The sequence below is a fragment of the Notolepis coatsorum genome, assembly GCF_963971535.1.
Source record: "Notolepis coatsorum genome assembly, chromosome: 4".
Classification (NCBI taxonomy): Eukaryota; Metazoa; Chordata; class Actinopteri; order Aulopiformes; family Paralepididae; genus Notolepis; species Notolepis coatsorum.
The window spans coordinates 46,250,272-46,266,624 of NC_140168.1; the positions used below are offsets into that span (position 1 = coordinate 46,250,272).

A 16,353-nucleotide genomic window follows, 5' to 3' on the forward strand; every position below is an offset into this window, starting at 1 on the left:
CGCGACCCCGACTTTGGGAACCACTGTCTACCACATGTATTTTCTGTCTGTCTGGGGAGGGTGTATATTACTACATGCCTCCTCTGTCGGTCAGGGGAGGGTGTAGATTACCACATGTCTCCTCTGTCGGTCTGGGGAGGGTGTAGATTACCACATGTCTCCTCTGTCGGTCTGGGGAGGGTGTAGACTACCACATGTCTCCTCTGTCGGTCTGGGGAGGGTGTAGACCAGGGCTATTCAACTAAATTGTTCAGGGGGCCACATTGTCAGAAACCCAAGGGGCCAGGGGCCGGACTGCCACGGAGCCTCCCCGTGCTATGAATATATGTACACTTGACACAACACGCAACCACATTTTCACAACTTTTATTTAACTACATTGCAAAAGTAGTATACTTTTAAAAAAAAGTGCTTCATTTATGTGTGTCACATCTGCAACATCTCCTGCAAAAAGTGCTTCATTTATGACTGTGCAACAACTGCAACATTTCCTCTTCAACATTTCAATATAAAAATTAAATAAAAAACAAACAAGTGCATGATGTGCATCTGAACATTCTAACATCAACACTTGAACAAAAAAACACATTTATAGTGCAGCTGAGCTTATGAAAAAGTGCTTCATGTCTGTGCAACAACAGCAAATCACAGCATCTTATTAGCACTTATTGTCCACTCTTAGTCTTAACTATCAAACATCAGGGGGGGTGGGCAGACAGGCCTAGCCTACATACACACACCTAATGAGAGAGATTGCACTTCTTTGACTGGGCAATGGCAGAGAAAGAGGATTCATAGGAAGTGAGGGCTACCCGCAAACAGTGATGCAAATGCTCATTTGTCAAGGAGGCACGGTTGCTTGTTTTAATGGCATTCATGTGAGAGAAACTGGATTCACAGGTGTATGTTGAGCCAAACATTGTTAGCACAGATATTGCCAGCGTTTTTATTTTGGGGAATGTGTTGACATGAATACACTTTATCCAAAATGTTGTGGTGGATTCATTCTCAAGTGCCTGCTTCAGAGCAGATGATGCTTGCATGTCAATTATTTCAAGTTGCAGGAGACCTTCATCAATGTGAAGTGATGCAAGGAACTCTTGTCCTTTTGTGGAAATAGCAGCTACATTGGCAAATGGGTTGCTCACAAAATGCATCAATTCTCTGGGCATGTCAAATTCATCAAATCGACTTGCAAAGTTTTCCCTCAATTTATCAATGAAATCTGTCATTAATTGAGTGACTTTTGGCTAAATTTTGCGTGTGAACGTTGATATGAAAAAAAAAGTAAAAAGAAAAAGAAAATCTAATTATCATGTAATCTTTTGCGGGCCGGTCAGAATCATCCCGCGGGCCGCCAGTTGAATAGCCCTGGTGTAGACTACCACATGCCTCCTCTGTCAGTCTGGGGAGGGTGTAGACTACCACATGCCTCCTCTGATACATGTGGAGTCACCCGCTGCTTCTTTTCACCTGACAGCTAGGAGTTTCACTGGGAGAGTGTAACACACGTGGAGGTTCACGCTATCTCCCCCAGATCACCTCCCTGCTGAACAGGCGCTTCGACCGACCAGTAGGAGTCGCTGTTCCAACTAATTAAACTAATTATACCTCTGTGGTGGTAGGGGAGTGTTTTGACCTCTACACTAGCTAGATCTCTACACTAGCCAGGCACACTACACTAACCCGTCATTGGCTATTTCAATATATTTACCAAACTGCATAGTGCTCTATAGTGGGAAAGGGCGACTCGCAGAGACAAGTCGCATTTCTTTCCTCTCTCCCGAGGTCTCAAGGCCGTTCCTACCGCTGCCTCACACTGCCTCCCTGAAGCCTGTCTTGACGTGTCGACTCTACTTTCTTCAAAGGAATCAACTCCCTACTCAAACCTACTCGATATGGATCTAATAAGCTGGTCATTTTCAGCGATCGATTGCATATTTTCTTCAAGGAAGCAGGATACGGCTGATCCGATCTGCCCACTTGGAGCATTTCAATCGGGATTTTCTATTGACAGTTGGGGAAAATGGAATGCCATATGTCTTTTTCCTCTCAAGATTGAAGATGTGGAGGATATCTATCTCCTCGCATTCATGCTGATCGGCTTGGGAGCAATCGTCAACTGGGACTGGTTTTGACGTAAATCCTTTGGCGATCCATTAGCCAGGATCGAAGTCTCCCACATTGAACTGTTTAAGAGACTCGCTGCGTATCAGGCGGATGAACAATTGAGATCAAAAGTCATGCTGGGGATCGCGCAGGAGATTCAGAACGTGATCAATCGTGTTTAAAGTCAAATTGGGGCATCTTGGAAGCATTTCATACTGCTGCCTGCTGAACCCCCCCCCCCCCCCCCCCCCCCCCCCGTCTCAGCCAAAAGAACTCTGCTGAGGAGGGTAGAACCCAAGGTCAAGTCTGGAGTCGAAGGAAGATAGGACTGGTATGCGCCGTCCCATCCCCCAGCCCCCCCCCCCCCCCCCCCCTCCCTCCGCATAATGGTGCCGCGCTGTCGGCTGCCACTCTGTTTGCGGCGGTGAATATGCATACGTTTGTCTCAAGGCTAGTCCTGCATGCATCAACAAAGCGCATGTCGGTGATTTTATGCTCTGTGCCATTATTACTATCTAAAATGTAATAAATTGTGGAATATTACTATAATGAGCTGTATGTGTATGAACCAAGAGTCCTATGATCTCACACTCTTAGGAGCAAAACAGAAAAAAGCATTTCATGTAAAAGGATTCTGTATTTTGTATGACAACTAATAAAGAAACTTGAAACTTGAAACTTGATGTAGCGGACGGTTCACACGCTCACACCTCTGAGTTGTAGTGAAGGATTCTGGGAATTTGCCGAAAGTAGTTAGGGGACTGTTTTTGCTTCCCACGCCCAGTGCTTTTTGGGTCACAAACTATTTCCTTCAACCATTAGGGATAGCTAGGTACTGCTGCCCCATAATAAGTATGCATTTCCAACACATACTTTCTCATATATTGCTAACTAGGGAAATGCATTCAAAAGATCTGTACGAACAGGAAGGACATGTCGTCCATCTCCACAAATTGTTCCCTAAACTGGTCCATTCCGGTCTGGAGGCTAACTGTTATCTTTAGTTTGCAGCACATACAGTACATACTGTAACAGGCCGCCAGTTATACTCAATTGTCTCTTCAGTATTTTTTTTATGCCGTCTTTGTGTCTGACCGTCCCTTATGCTGATTTCTGGATCCCGCTCTCTCTCCATCTCTCTCTCTCTCTCATTGGTATTCTATTGAATGGGTGGACTTCCCTGGCACACAATAAGACTCATCTCACAGTGCCAGGGAACAAGAGCAAATCAATACCGACAAATAAATGACATTACTCACTACCTACGCAATTAACAGTGTGTACAAGCCAACCTTCCCATCCTCCCTGCCTTCAGTCTCTCTCTTTCTCTCTCTCTCTCTCCCTCTCACTTAATTTTACATCTTTTCACCCTTCCTCGCCTCATGCTTGTATATCACTGCGTCTTCCCCCTTCTCTTAATTCCTCTCCTCCTTCACAGACCGGTATCATTTTTCTTTTGGCTCGCTTTTGGCATCCAATTGCGTTTCCAGTAGTAGTCAGTATCTTCATTATTATCCCCAATGCCGTTTAAGAACTTGCACAGACACACTTCTTAACTCAGAGAAAACAAGGAATAGAGTTAATATACCAAGATCATTTTACTGGCAGACTGGCAGGCTATTATACTGGCTTATCTAATAAAATGTATCCTAATAGCCTAATAAACAACAGTGTTTACTCAGCTTACCTTGTGTTGCAGGGAGCTGGGGAAGTTATGGCAGCATAATAGAACCAGAAGATTCATCTAAACTTAATTACAAACCCTCAGATGACCCACATTTCTGCAGAATAATTTAGGAACCCATTTTAATTCTCTCACAACTCAACCTCAGGTATCGACCAAAACTTGGAAAACAACTCACTGACTCTCTCTCTCTCTCTCTCTCTCTCTCTCTCTCTCCCTCCCAGGCTCTCCATTTAGGGATGAGATCACTCTGGGGGTCCTACAGCTTCAAGAGAACAACAGGCTGGAGATCCTGAAGAGGCGCTGGTGGGAGGGAGGGCAGTGTCCCAAGGAAGAGGACCATAGAGCCAAAGGTGGGTCTACCACTATATGAGATTCTGCTGTACCAACGTCACATTCTACTGTACCAATGTCAGATTCTACTGTATCAACGTTAGATTCTACTGTATCAACGTCAGATTCTACTGTATCAATGTCGGATTCTACTGTACCAACATCACATTTTACTGCTATATTAGATTATACTGTATCAACGTCAGATTCTACTGTACTAACGTCCGATTCTACTGTACCAACATCACATTTTACTGCTATATCAGATTCTACTGTATCAACGTCAGATTATACTATAGCAACACATCACATTCTACTGTACCAACATCACATTCTACTGCTATATCATCAACATCAGATTCTACTGTACAAACATCACGTGTGGCACACTTCATAGGTTTCGTTTTGCGATAAACGAAACGTTGACGTCATCATCAAAAATAATATATACATGTGATTCGGTCGATACCCTTAAAAGTACCGGATTCGGTACCCATCCCTACCATACACTCGTGTGACACATAACACACACACACACACACACACACACATACACACACACACACACACACACACACACACACACACACACACACACACACACACACACACACACACACACACACACACACACACACACACACACACACACACACACACACACACACACACACACACTTCAATTCAATTGCGGTCACCCTCATTTTCAATGTCGTCGAGACTTCAATGGAAATCGAGAATTTCAATGCATCCATTTTCAAGTTTCAAGTTCAAGTTTCAAGTTTCTTTATTAGTTGACATGCAAAAATACAGAATACTTCACATGGAATGCTTTTTTCTGTTATGCTCCTATGAGGATCATAGGACGCTTGGATCATACACAATACACAATATTCCACAATTTATTACATTTTAGATAGTAATAATGGTACAGAGCATAAAAACACCTACATGCACTTTGATGATGCATGTAGGGCTAGCCTTGAGACAAACATATGCGTATTCACCACCGCAAACAGACTGGCAGCCGACCTAGGCGGCGCCATGAGCGGAAGGAGGGGGTATTTTTTACAATATAATAATAATAAATAATGGCGCGGCTGGGTGGCGCAGCGGACATTGCACTCGTCACCAACGCATGCGATGGGCTTCTATCCTCCCTACAACCGGCCAGTGGGGGGCACATGCGAGCAACTTCCAAGACAGGGGAGGGGAGAATTGGCACGGCTAAATTGGGATGGGAGAAAAATAGAAAAAGAGGAGAAAAAGTGGATCAAACTAAATAAATAATAAATAATAACAACTCTATCTATAGCACCCTTCACACATGGACCCAAAGTGCCCCACAGCAAGTAGCACAAAATGAACATAGGCATACAATCAGCATACAGTCGACAGAATAAAAACAATGTATAAAATGCAGACAATAAGTACAGTGTTGCTCGAAGGCATGTGAACCCCCCGGAACAGCCAGTCCCCCAAACACCCCACACATCAAGCCCCACCACATCCCCATAGAAGACACCCCCCTGATAAAGCATGTCATGACCGAAGGAAAACACTAGGGCTGTCCCCGACTAAGGATTTGGATAGTTGACTATGATTGGCCGAAATTAGCCGATAGTCGACTATGATTTTTGTTTTGAAAAAATATTAATATTTTTTTTATACATTTATTTATTTATACTTTTTTTTATCATTCCATTTGGGCTGTAGGGGTGCTTAATGTCTGAAGGAGTCAACGGAAGGCTTCTTGTCCTCTGCAAAAGCATGCAATTGGTCCACTGATGGATACATCTTGATATTTGTCTAGTGTGTTCATTAGATGGGTGAAATCCTCTTTCAGTGCCTCTGTGCCTGTTTTCTTAGGCAGTTAGCCTCTGGTATGCGTGCCATTAGCATTAGCCACACTTCTAGGCCTCTTTTCTTTTGGAAAGAATGATACTTTTTTATTTTTTTTACACAAAGAAAACAAAAAAATATTTCCATTTCAACCTTTATTTAAAATCGTAAGCATCTGAGGTTTCCCTCATTTACAGAAACGACGATTGTACAGTACATAATAAAAACAATATTCACAGAAATTTAAACACCAGAGTAAAACAAATTACAAACGTTTAAAAATAATTTTAAAATATCAACTAAAACAGGTAGTCACACAATGGTCTGAAATCATACATTTAAACATTCCAAGGGAAGGGAGAACCTCCAATTTTAGCGTGAGTTGAAGGACATTCCATATACATTCCATATATATATCGACTAAGAGGTTGGCAGTCGACTACGGCTCCTTTCGATCGATTAGTCGACTATTCGACTAATAGGGGTCAGCCCTAGAAAACACAAACAGCCCGCGTGTCAATCTTTGTGTGTGTGTGTGTGTGTGTGTGTGTGTGTGTGTGTGTGTGTGTGTGTGTGTGTGTGTGTGTGTGTGTGTGTGTGTGTGTGTGTGTGTGTGTGTGTGTGTGTGTGTGTGTGTGTGTGTGTGTGTGTGTGTGTGTGTGTGTGTGTGTGGGGGGGGGGGGGGGGGGGGGGGGGCGCTAGTTGAAGAGATAGGCTCACACCGAGGGTGGAACACATCGCCATGGACACTATCTCTGCCTCTCTCTGTCTCTCTTACTATCTCACATTTCAAATCTTTATTTAAACTCGAAAGGCGACTGATGTTTCCCTCATTTACAGTCACATCGAGTGTACATACAGAAATGAGAAGAAAAAAAGCATATAAAATCACACAGCATATAAAATCACAACAATAAGACAACAAGGTGAGACAAAAGTAAGGATAACAAATCAATTAAAACACGTACAACTTCATTGACAAAGGTTGGAGATCAAGGTTTTAAACTCTGCAACAGAGGGGAGAATCTCAAGCTTTAAGGACTGTTTGAGCTATGGCGCGTCATAGCAAAATGCAGATTTACACTGATCCGAGCAAACTCGAGGGACCTTAACACTTTGATTACCGGCCATTAACATGGTAAAGCATGGTTAAATGCCACCACACACTTCAATGATAGCGTTGTGAACGCATAATCTCTGTCTTAAATTATGGCTATGTGTCTAATCTGCCTGTCGCTTATCAATGACTTATTTGCAGTCAACATTGTCGAAACGGATTGTTTTTTAATCGGTTCATTTCCGTTTTATAGCATTTTGAAAAGCCCTCGTTTTCAAGGAAAATATATAGATTCCGTGATAAAAGGCATTTACTGGAATATTCTGCCATACACAAACACGTTGTCATTTTTCGGCCTATTTATGAATCGTTTTCAAATAAACGCTAGATAATCGATAGTATATGTGTACTTATGCACGCTATAAATAATAACTTTATTTGTATAGCACTAAAGGGGGTTGAAAAATAGATTCTCTCATTTCCTCATCAGCGATCACAGCCACACACACACACACGCATAGGGCAAACGCTTATATATAGGTGAAAATAGCTCTGATTATCCTAAGACTGGTAAAATTAATTCCTTACCTGAGATCAGATGTTATCCAAAAAGATTATTCCAATTCCTGATCGCCATTCCAAATATCGATCACGGTTATTGATTACAGTGTTGGGTACTGTAAATACATAATCCACGCGTTTTCCGGGCCGGCGAGCACAATGGATTCTTCAGTTGGCTTGAGGGAAAAGTAAAATGAGGAAACTGGCCGCGTGTATCACTTCCGCAACGGATTTAGTCGGATTTCGGTTTCCGGGTTCGCCTGATTGCCCGCGACGGCCACGTGACACGCGTAGCACGCCCCCGCGGCAGCGGCAGCGTTGCCGCTGCGAATCAGTCAGAGCAATATTGTCGCGCCATCTTCTGAGTGCAGACGCGCTGCTGTTTAATCACTTTTCCCACTTCAATGACAGAGCTGCTGTTTAATGCTCACTTTTCCCACTTCAATGACAGAGCTGCTGTTTAATAATATTGTCGCGTTGTGGAAAGCAGGATGAGAGAGCGTAGATTTCAGTGTGTATCATTTAATCATTTATCATTTAACAAACTGGCCACCCCCCCTTCATCAGTGTAAAGTAATGGGGTGCAGTACCACAGGGAGAGACGATAGGGGGCGGTATCTTCCCAATTGAGCTCAGAGAGACTCTGCAGCACTAACCTGATGCTCGATTGATGAAATATGAATTCAAATCGCCAATAAAAAAATAAAACGACAAACAAACGCTATATAGCGTCGGGGGCACTCAAAGGTCGGCATGAACTAATGACAAAACGCGTCTGTGGCACTCAATGTGTTAAGGACCAGCCAGTCACTAGAACGGGTTCCATAGGTACCAAAATTCCATTCCAATAGTGATGTAGTATAAGGAGGTAGGTTACCAAGCTTATCAGTCTTCCTACTAATCAAAGGAAAGCTGGTTCTGTTTCCGTGTGTGTTCCGGTGTGTGTGTGTTGTGGATAATAGCCAATGCCAATTAAAGACCTCTGAGCAGGTCCTGCATTATTATTATATTATATGTATAGGAAGCCAATTTTCTGTTGCAACTTGGAGGCAAGGTTGTCCACACGAAATTTAAATGTACATTTTTCACGCACACACACATGCACAATCGCATACAAATAGTCTTCACTTCCAGACATATCTATCTACACACACTACCCCCCCTACCCTACACACACTACTATCTCTCTACACATAGCCTTCAACTTGTACACACATTAATATGCACACACATAGCCTGCTCCACTTAGTGTTGTCTCCTCTCCTGTATAGGTACTTTGTTAGCTCGTCATTCTACAGAGATCTAGGCTATAGGGCCCATTGCTGTAACCTATAGGTCTCTCCGTGTTGCAACATGTCATTCTGTCAGTAAACTCCATCCTTAATCGAAGACTGTCGTCCGCCTCTGTGAATAACATCTGGTCAAATGATTCCACGGTTAAAGAGTCACTGTTTTCCACCAAAACCTGGTACTGCAGCCAACCGCCCTGCTGCAACCTCCTCCTATTTTTTTCTACTATTCTTCTTTTTTTATTTAGATTTGATTTGGCTGAATGATTTATTTAGTGGTACCACAAATACCACAGTGTGTGTGTGTGTGTGTGTGTGTGTGTGTGTGTGTGTGTGTGTGTGTGTGTGTGTGTGTGTGTGTGTGTGTGTGTGTGTGTGTGTGTGTGTGTGTGTGTGTGTGTGTGTGTGTGTGTGTGTGTGTGTGTGTGTGTGTGTGTGCGTGCGTGCGTGCGTGCGTGCGTGCGTGCGTGCGTGCGTGCGTGCGTGCGTGCGTGCGTGCGTGCGTGCGTGCGTGCGTGCGTGCGTGCGTGCGTGCGTGCGTGTGGGGGGGGGGTGCCTAGTTGAAGAGATAGGCTCACGCCGAGGGTGGAAAACATGCCCCAAGGTCAAGAAGATAGAGGCAGCGTCGGGGCGAACGGTGTTAGGAAAACAGCGATTCTACTTAGAGAACTGAGGAGCCGCCATAGAATATGTTGACTTTTCGTTTACTTATCTTCTCCTCCTCTCTCACTTATTTCTTCCACGCTGTTCCTTCTCTCTGTGTCTGGCTGGTAGGTAAACATTTGTCAGTGAGACAGAAAGTGAATTTTTGATTATTCTGCCAGGACAGATGTTCGCGCCTGTTTCTAACTTGCTATGCCCGGGACGCGTCTATTCTTATCCCAACCCATGTTTGCATGTTTGCGATCTGATTGGCCACTGACTTTTCTGGTCATGTGACATGTGCGCCCAATCGCGTGACTCAACCATTTCCGCCTCGACCAGCAGCAAACTACCTAACGCCTACGATCCACACTCTAACCTTAACCAACTTCGAAAGAGTGCCTAAGCTTAACCAGCGAAAGAACTTGCCGTCACACGATATCGCCCTGCTCTAAGACAAACTCTAACCTTAACCAACTTCGAAAGAGTGCCTAAGCTTAACCGGCGAAAGAACTTGCCGTCACACGATATCGCCCTGCTCTAAGACAAACGCGGAAGCAAACATGGGTTGGGATAAGAATTTAGGCGCCCGGGACGGGGTCCGCCTGCGGTTCCAAGCGGAGCCCAGGATTCAGCGCTCAGAATAAATGAACAAGTAAGCCATCGGGTAATTAAATACTGCATGCCACATGCTGACTCTTTCTAAATTCATTATCTTACTATTTCTCTCTCTCTCTCTCTCTCTCTCTCTCTCTCTCTCTCTCTCTCTCTCTCTCTCTCTCTCTCTCTCTCTCTCTCTCTCTCTCCTCTCTCTCACTTTTCTTGTCTCTCACATTCATCTTTCACATTCGAGCCTTTGCGTACCACCCCCCAAGTTCCCAGAGTGTTACTGACAATGATGTATGGCTGAGATCAGGTGATATTGTTCGGTATTGACATTCGTTCGCTAATAGGTTTGTAAAGAGTTGTGTAATTGTGACCGTGGAATGCATGTATGGGTATCGACTAGGTATTGATCGACCTGCCCGGCCGTTATTAAGACACCGTGTTGACATGACTCGCACAGGTCTCGTTCCCACAGTAGAAAAGAGCAAGTACAAGATCATTATCGCTAGTGTGTGTGTGTGTGTGTGTGTGTGTGTGTGTGTGTGTGTGTGTGTGTGTGTGTGTGTGTGTGTGTGTGTGTGTGTGTGTGTGTGTTCGTGCGTGTGTGTGTTCGTGCGTGTGTGTGTTCGTGCGTGTGTGTGTTCGTGCGTGTGTGTGTGCGTTTGCTGGGGCATTCCAAGTTATTCTTGCTTTGACACAAAAATGTACCGTTACTGAAAAAGGTTATTCCCTGTTGTCTCTTGTGTCTGTCCCCGTCCCCCCAGGTCTCGGCATGGAGAACATTGGTGGCATCTTCGTGGTGCTTATCTGTGGCCTCATCATCGCCGTCTTCGTGGCCATCATGGAGTTCGTTTGGTCCACGCGCCGCTCGGCCGAGACTGACGAGGTACGCCCTCCTCCTCACACCACTTCCTCCTCCTCCTCCACTTCCTGTCCCGCCCCCGGCCGCAGCCACAGCAGGCACCCCCCAGTAGGTCACCATGGCAACATGCCAGTTCTGCGCCTTCCGTCCGTGTTTGAGTGTGTGTTTGTGTGTTTGAGTGTGTGTGAGAGAGAGTCTCTCTTTCATTATATTTTAGTGTGGAAACCTGTTATCTGTTTCATACAGTATCTATCAAATTCTTGACTTGGATCATCTCTCTCTTTCTCTGTGTCAATACATCTGACCATCTCTCATTATTTGTGCCTCTTTCTCTGTGTCTGTCTGACTCTCTCTCTGTATCTGTCTCACTGTCTGTTTGTCCCACTCTCTGTCTGTCTCTGTCTTCTTTCTGTCTTGTACTCTCTTCATTCTGTCTCTTTCTCTGTGTCTGTCTGTCTCTCTCTCTCTCTCTCTCTCTCTCTCTCTCTCTCTCTCTCTCTCTCTCTCTCTCTCTCTCTCTCTCTCTCTCTCTCTCTCTCTCTCTCTCTCTCTCTTTATATGTGTTTCTATCTGTCTCTATATTAAACTGTCTCTCTGTCTGTTTGTCTCCCTCTCTCTGTCTGTCTGTATATCTGACTGTCTCTCTTTTTGTTTATCATTCTGTGTCTATCTGACTGTCTCCTCTGTCTCTATCTCCCTCTCTCTTCATTCTGTCTCTTTCTCTCTATCCCCCTCTCCTGTCTCTCTCTTTCCTCTTCTCTCTCTCCTCTCTTCTATATCTCTGTCTCTCTTCGCTCTCTCTCTTTCCTCTTCTCTCTCTTCTCTCTCCTCTCTTCTCTCTCTTCTCTATCTCTGTCTCTCTCTTCTCTCTCCCTCTCTCTCTCTGTATTATTATTCCTGCCATCATGCCACTGTGTGGTTTCCTTTCTCCTCTGAAAACAGTTTTTGACTTTCATTTTCTCAGTTTGTCTCAGTTAGTTCCTCCTCTTTGCCTCGTCTCCCTGCATCCCTCTGGATGTTTTAGACACTATGTTGTGTTGACTGCACATTTTGTTGTGTGTTGTGTTTTCTTATAGCTTATAGGACAAAGCTACACAACATACCGCACGCACGCACGCACGCACACACACACACACACACACACACACACACACACACACACACACACACACACACACACACACACACACACACACACACACACACACACACACACACTAGGGTTGTCACACGCATGATAGAGGATTCTGATTAAATAAAGTAGTAGTTTGTTTTAGTAAAATTCTCTTTTACTTTGAATTTGTTCAACTCGCTTTGGGGGAAAAATTACTGGCCTAATATACACGTGCACGCTGACATGCCAAGCAGACATGAACACATCTCACTTCACATATTCACTCACTCACCCACTCACTCACTCATTGACGCACTCACTCACTCACTCACTCACTCGCTGATACACTCACTCGCTGATACACTCACTCACTCACTCACTCACTCACTCACTCACTCACTCACTCACTCACTCACTCACTCACTCACTCACTCACTCACTCACTCACTCACTCACTCGCTCGCCCACCTACTCACTCACTCATATGATCACACACCTATTCTGCCCTACAAAGGCAAAAAGCAGTCACTATAGTTTACCTTAGTAGGGCAGTACTGAAATAGTAGTATTAGTACATCCACATTTACAGGTATACAGATGTAGTAGTATTCATACACATGTAGAGGTGTACAGATATGGTGGTAAAGATACACTGAAGTTACTGCGTTTTGCCTTTGTAAGGCAGTATTGTTCCCTATAAATGGTAAATGGCGTTTATCCAAAGCGCTTTACAATTTGTTCCTCAGATTTTACCCATTCACAGTTTCACACACCGATGGTGCCAAACTGCCAACCTGCTCATCGGGTGCAATTAGGGGTTAAGTGTCTTGCTCAAGGACACTTCAACACGCTGCCCGGGAGGAGCGGGAATCGAACTGGGAACCTCCGGATAACCAGAACTGCTCTACTTACCAAGCCACTGTCGCCCCTATGTCTCTGTCGTACTCTTTCCATTCTCATCTCTCCCTCTCTCCCCCTCTCTCTCCCTCCCCCTCTCTCTCTCGCCCTCTCTCTCTCTCTCTCTCTCTCTCTCTCTCTCTCTCTCTCTCTCTCTCTCTCTCTCTCCCCTCTCTCTCTCTCTCTTTTTCTCTCTCTCCCTCTCTGTCTCTCTCCCTCCTTCTCTCTCTGTCTCTGTCTCTCTCTCTCTCTCTCTCTCTCTCTCTCCCTCCCTCTCTCCCTCCCTCCCTCCCTCCCTCCCTCCCCCTCTCCAACAGGTGTCAGTCTGCCAGGAGATGCTGACGGAGTTCCGGAACGCCATCTCCTGCAAGAAGAGCTCGCGGTCCCGGCGGCGGCGGCCGCTCACCAGCAGCGGGGGCGGAGTCCTGCGTCACCCCTCGCGCCTGGCCCTCGCCGCACCCCGGCCCATACGGCTGGTCCGCGAGATGCGCCTGAGCAACGGGAAGCTGTACAGCGGCTCGGGCCCGCTGACCGGAGGCCTGGCGGGCACCGTGGGCAGGGGGTGCGGAGGAGGGATGGGGGCCGTCGGGCCGGGAGCGGGACTGTCGGATTTGGGCCCCGGGCCCCAGAGGCTCCTGGAGGACCGGCTGGGCGCCAACGCCTCCCCTCCGCCACTGCCGTCGGCCGCCCTGGTGGCTCCGGCGCGCGGCCTCCAGGGCTGCAGCCACGTCCGGATCTGCCAGGAGTGCCGGCGGATCCAGAGCCTCCGGTCGGTGGCCTCGTGCTCCCGGATACCGCCGGGCCTGTCGAGCCACCATGGCTCCATGTCCCTCCCCCGCCTCCCGCCCCCGCCTCCCCCGTCCTCCACCAGCGCCGACAGCGACGGAGGAGGAGGGACGGTCAGTCCCCGGCGACTCAAAGCCAAACCGGCACCCCCGCCCCGGCCAATGCCCCCCGCCAAAACACCGACACACCCGCCCACAGACTTACTGGGGGGGAAGGACTGAGGGGATGTGAAACCGTGTGTGAGGGATCGAGAGCGAGGGTTTCTACTGGGGGGATGAAGATGATGCACAGATGAAGGACTACTTGATCCTCTTGGACCTCCTTTGTAAGGCCTTGAAGAGCAAGGAGTTGGTTGGACTTGAGCTGAGGGTTGGCATCGTTTAACTGACATTGTTGGATCAGTCCACTTTTGGGCCCTCTGCAGGGGTGGATGGATCGGAACCACTCGAGCCTCCAGAAAAAGTCTCCACATTTTCCCTCCAGGTGTGAGTTTTTGGGAGGTACCAACTCAAGTCTGTGGGGTCTCTTACTCGTGAGACGGCATCAGTGATTATTGAACCATGAGACACCTGATGAGACTCCTGATGAGACACTGGGAGACACCTGATGAGACAACTGATGAGACACCTGATGAGACACCGGGGGACAGAAACGTCCCCTGGATGTGTGTGTCATTCTTACCTGTAACCCACAGCCTGACGAGAGGAACCTTTTGATGTTCAAAAATGCTCATCGAAATTAACTGAGGGGCGGGGGACTAGTGGTGCACACATAAACACGGCTATGTGGTGACTAGTACACACATAAACACACCTATGTGGTGACTAGTACACACATAAACATGGCTATATGGTGACTAGTACACACACATACAGTACACACAGCTATGTGGTGTCTATTACACACATAAACACAGTTATGTGATGACTAGTACACACATAAACACAGCTATGTGGTGACTATTACACACATAAACACAGCTATGTGGTGACTATTACACACATAAACACAGCTATGTGGGGACTAGTACACACATAAACACAGCTATGTGGTGACTATTACACACATGTGGTGACTATTACACACATAAACACAGCTATGTGGGGACTAGTACACACATAAACACAGTTATGTGGTGACTATTACACAACATACAATAACGGAGCGGCTGTTCTGTTGGGTTTTCTGTTCTTTTTAGTTGGAGCTCATAGGAGAACTTGAGCAATCCCACAATCCCCGGTAAAAGTCATGGAACCATGGAGACCCAAAACATGCACGGATGCGTGCGCACACACACACACACACACACACACACACACACACACACACACACACACACACACACACACACACACACACACACACACACACACACACACACACACACACACACATACACACACACAAATACACTTACAGAGACATTCTTGTGCTATGTGAAAACGGGAAGTCACCATAGAACTGATATTTTCTCTCAAGGAACTATGAGAGCCTGCACTGTGGACTCGTTCAACCCAGAGAGGGGAGCGAAAAGAAACTATAAAATAAAAAAGATAAACAGTTCCACGGTCAGCTACCGTCTCTGCCAGCGTTTTTCTCCCCCCGAGATCCATACATAGTATTGACAGCACACCCCAGACAACGTACGTCCACATCATCATTCACAACATAAACGCTAATATTGAATATCGATATCACATGTAATTGCTTCACGATGAACCGACGGTGGTGAGCGATGGGGTCAGAGAGCCCCGTCACCGTGGTGTACAGACAAGGGAACCCAGGTCTAATTCAGCTACTGCACATCCTAGGAAGGAAACATAGAACGTGATGTGTATTTTGCTATGAGGTTGGTTAGTTATTGCGTAGATACGGGTCCCAAACTCAGAGAAGGAGCCGGGAAGACACATAGGACGACGTTGCTTTAGAAAAACAAAACGAACAACAAAAAAAAAGATTTATGGGAACTCTAGTGACGGAGGAATGTCAATGTAAAATGTGAGTGATCTATTTGATTCTTATGGGTGATAAGAGTGTGTGTGTATGTATGTGTCTGTGTGCGTGGAGTGTATGCATATGTGTACAGTGTGAGTGAGTGTGTTAGGAGAGAGAGAGGGGTGACAGGATTGATCAGATATTGCTTTTTTTTGTTGTCATATTTCCTGCTCTGAATTATTTTCTGTTGTCTCTTTTCTTATCCTCGCTCAGATTTCTATACCAGTGCTAAATGGATTATTAAGAAAAAGAAAACAAATGGATATTATTATGATGATTATATTGTTATCATTATTACTATTGGAGTGTGGGGTTCTGTAGGAGGGCTCCAGTCCTCTTATGTTAAATATATATAGACACACATTTGGAATAAAAAAAGATCTATATAAAAAAAGAAATGTGTTGGTGGTACTAATTTCTAATGTATTATTTATTGCCAATGTCCTGCGGAAATACATGATGTGGCTTCTCCTACCATCAGACTGCTGAGGGAACGAGCAAGCCACGGACAGGCTCTGCAGCAGACCTCAGATCAGTCTCAGAGGCGGCTGAAAGAAGCAGCCAGTGGATTTGGCT

General features: G+C 45.8%; 1 protein-coding gene across 1 annotated transcript in view; it reads left to right on the plus strand.

Moving 5' to 3' along the window:
• The window catches only part of LOC311226502 (glutamate receptor ionotropic, kainate 5-like), a gene marked incomplete at its 3' end in the record, with an annotated part of 137,287 nt that extends 123,284 nt beyond the window's left edge, over positions 1–14,003 (plus strand). Inside the window, exons 15-17 of the mRNA XM_084311925.1 lie at positions 4,018–4,146; positions 10,888–11,093; positions 13,314–14,003. Of these exons, the coding sequence (XP_084168051.1) occupies positions 4,018–4,146; positions 10,888–11,093; positions 13,314–14,003 (1,025 nt within the window). The remainder of the gene's footprint in view (positions 1–4,017; positions 4,147–10,887; positions 11,094–13,313) is intronic.
• Positions 14,004–16,353: the final 2,350 nt, after the last annotated feature.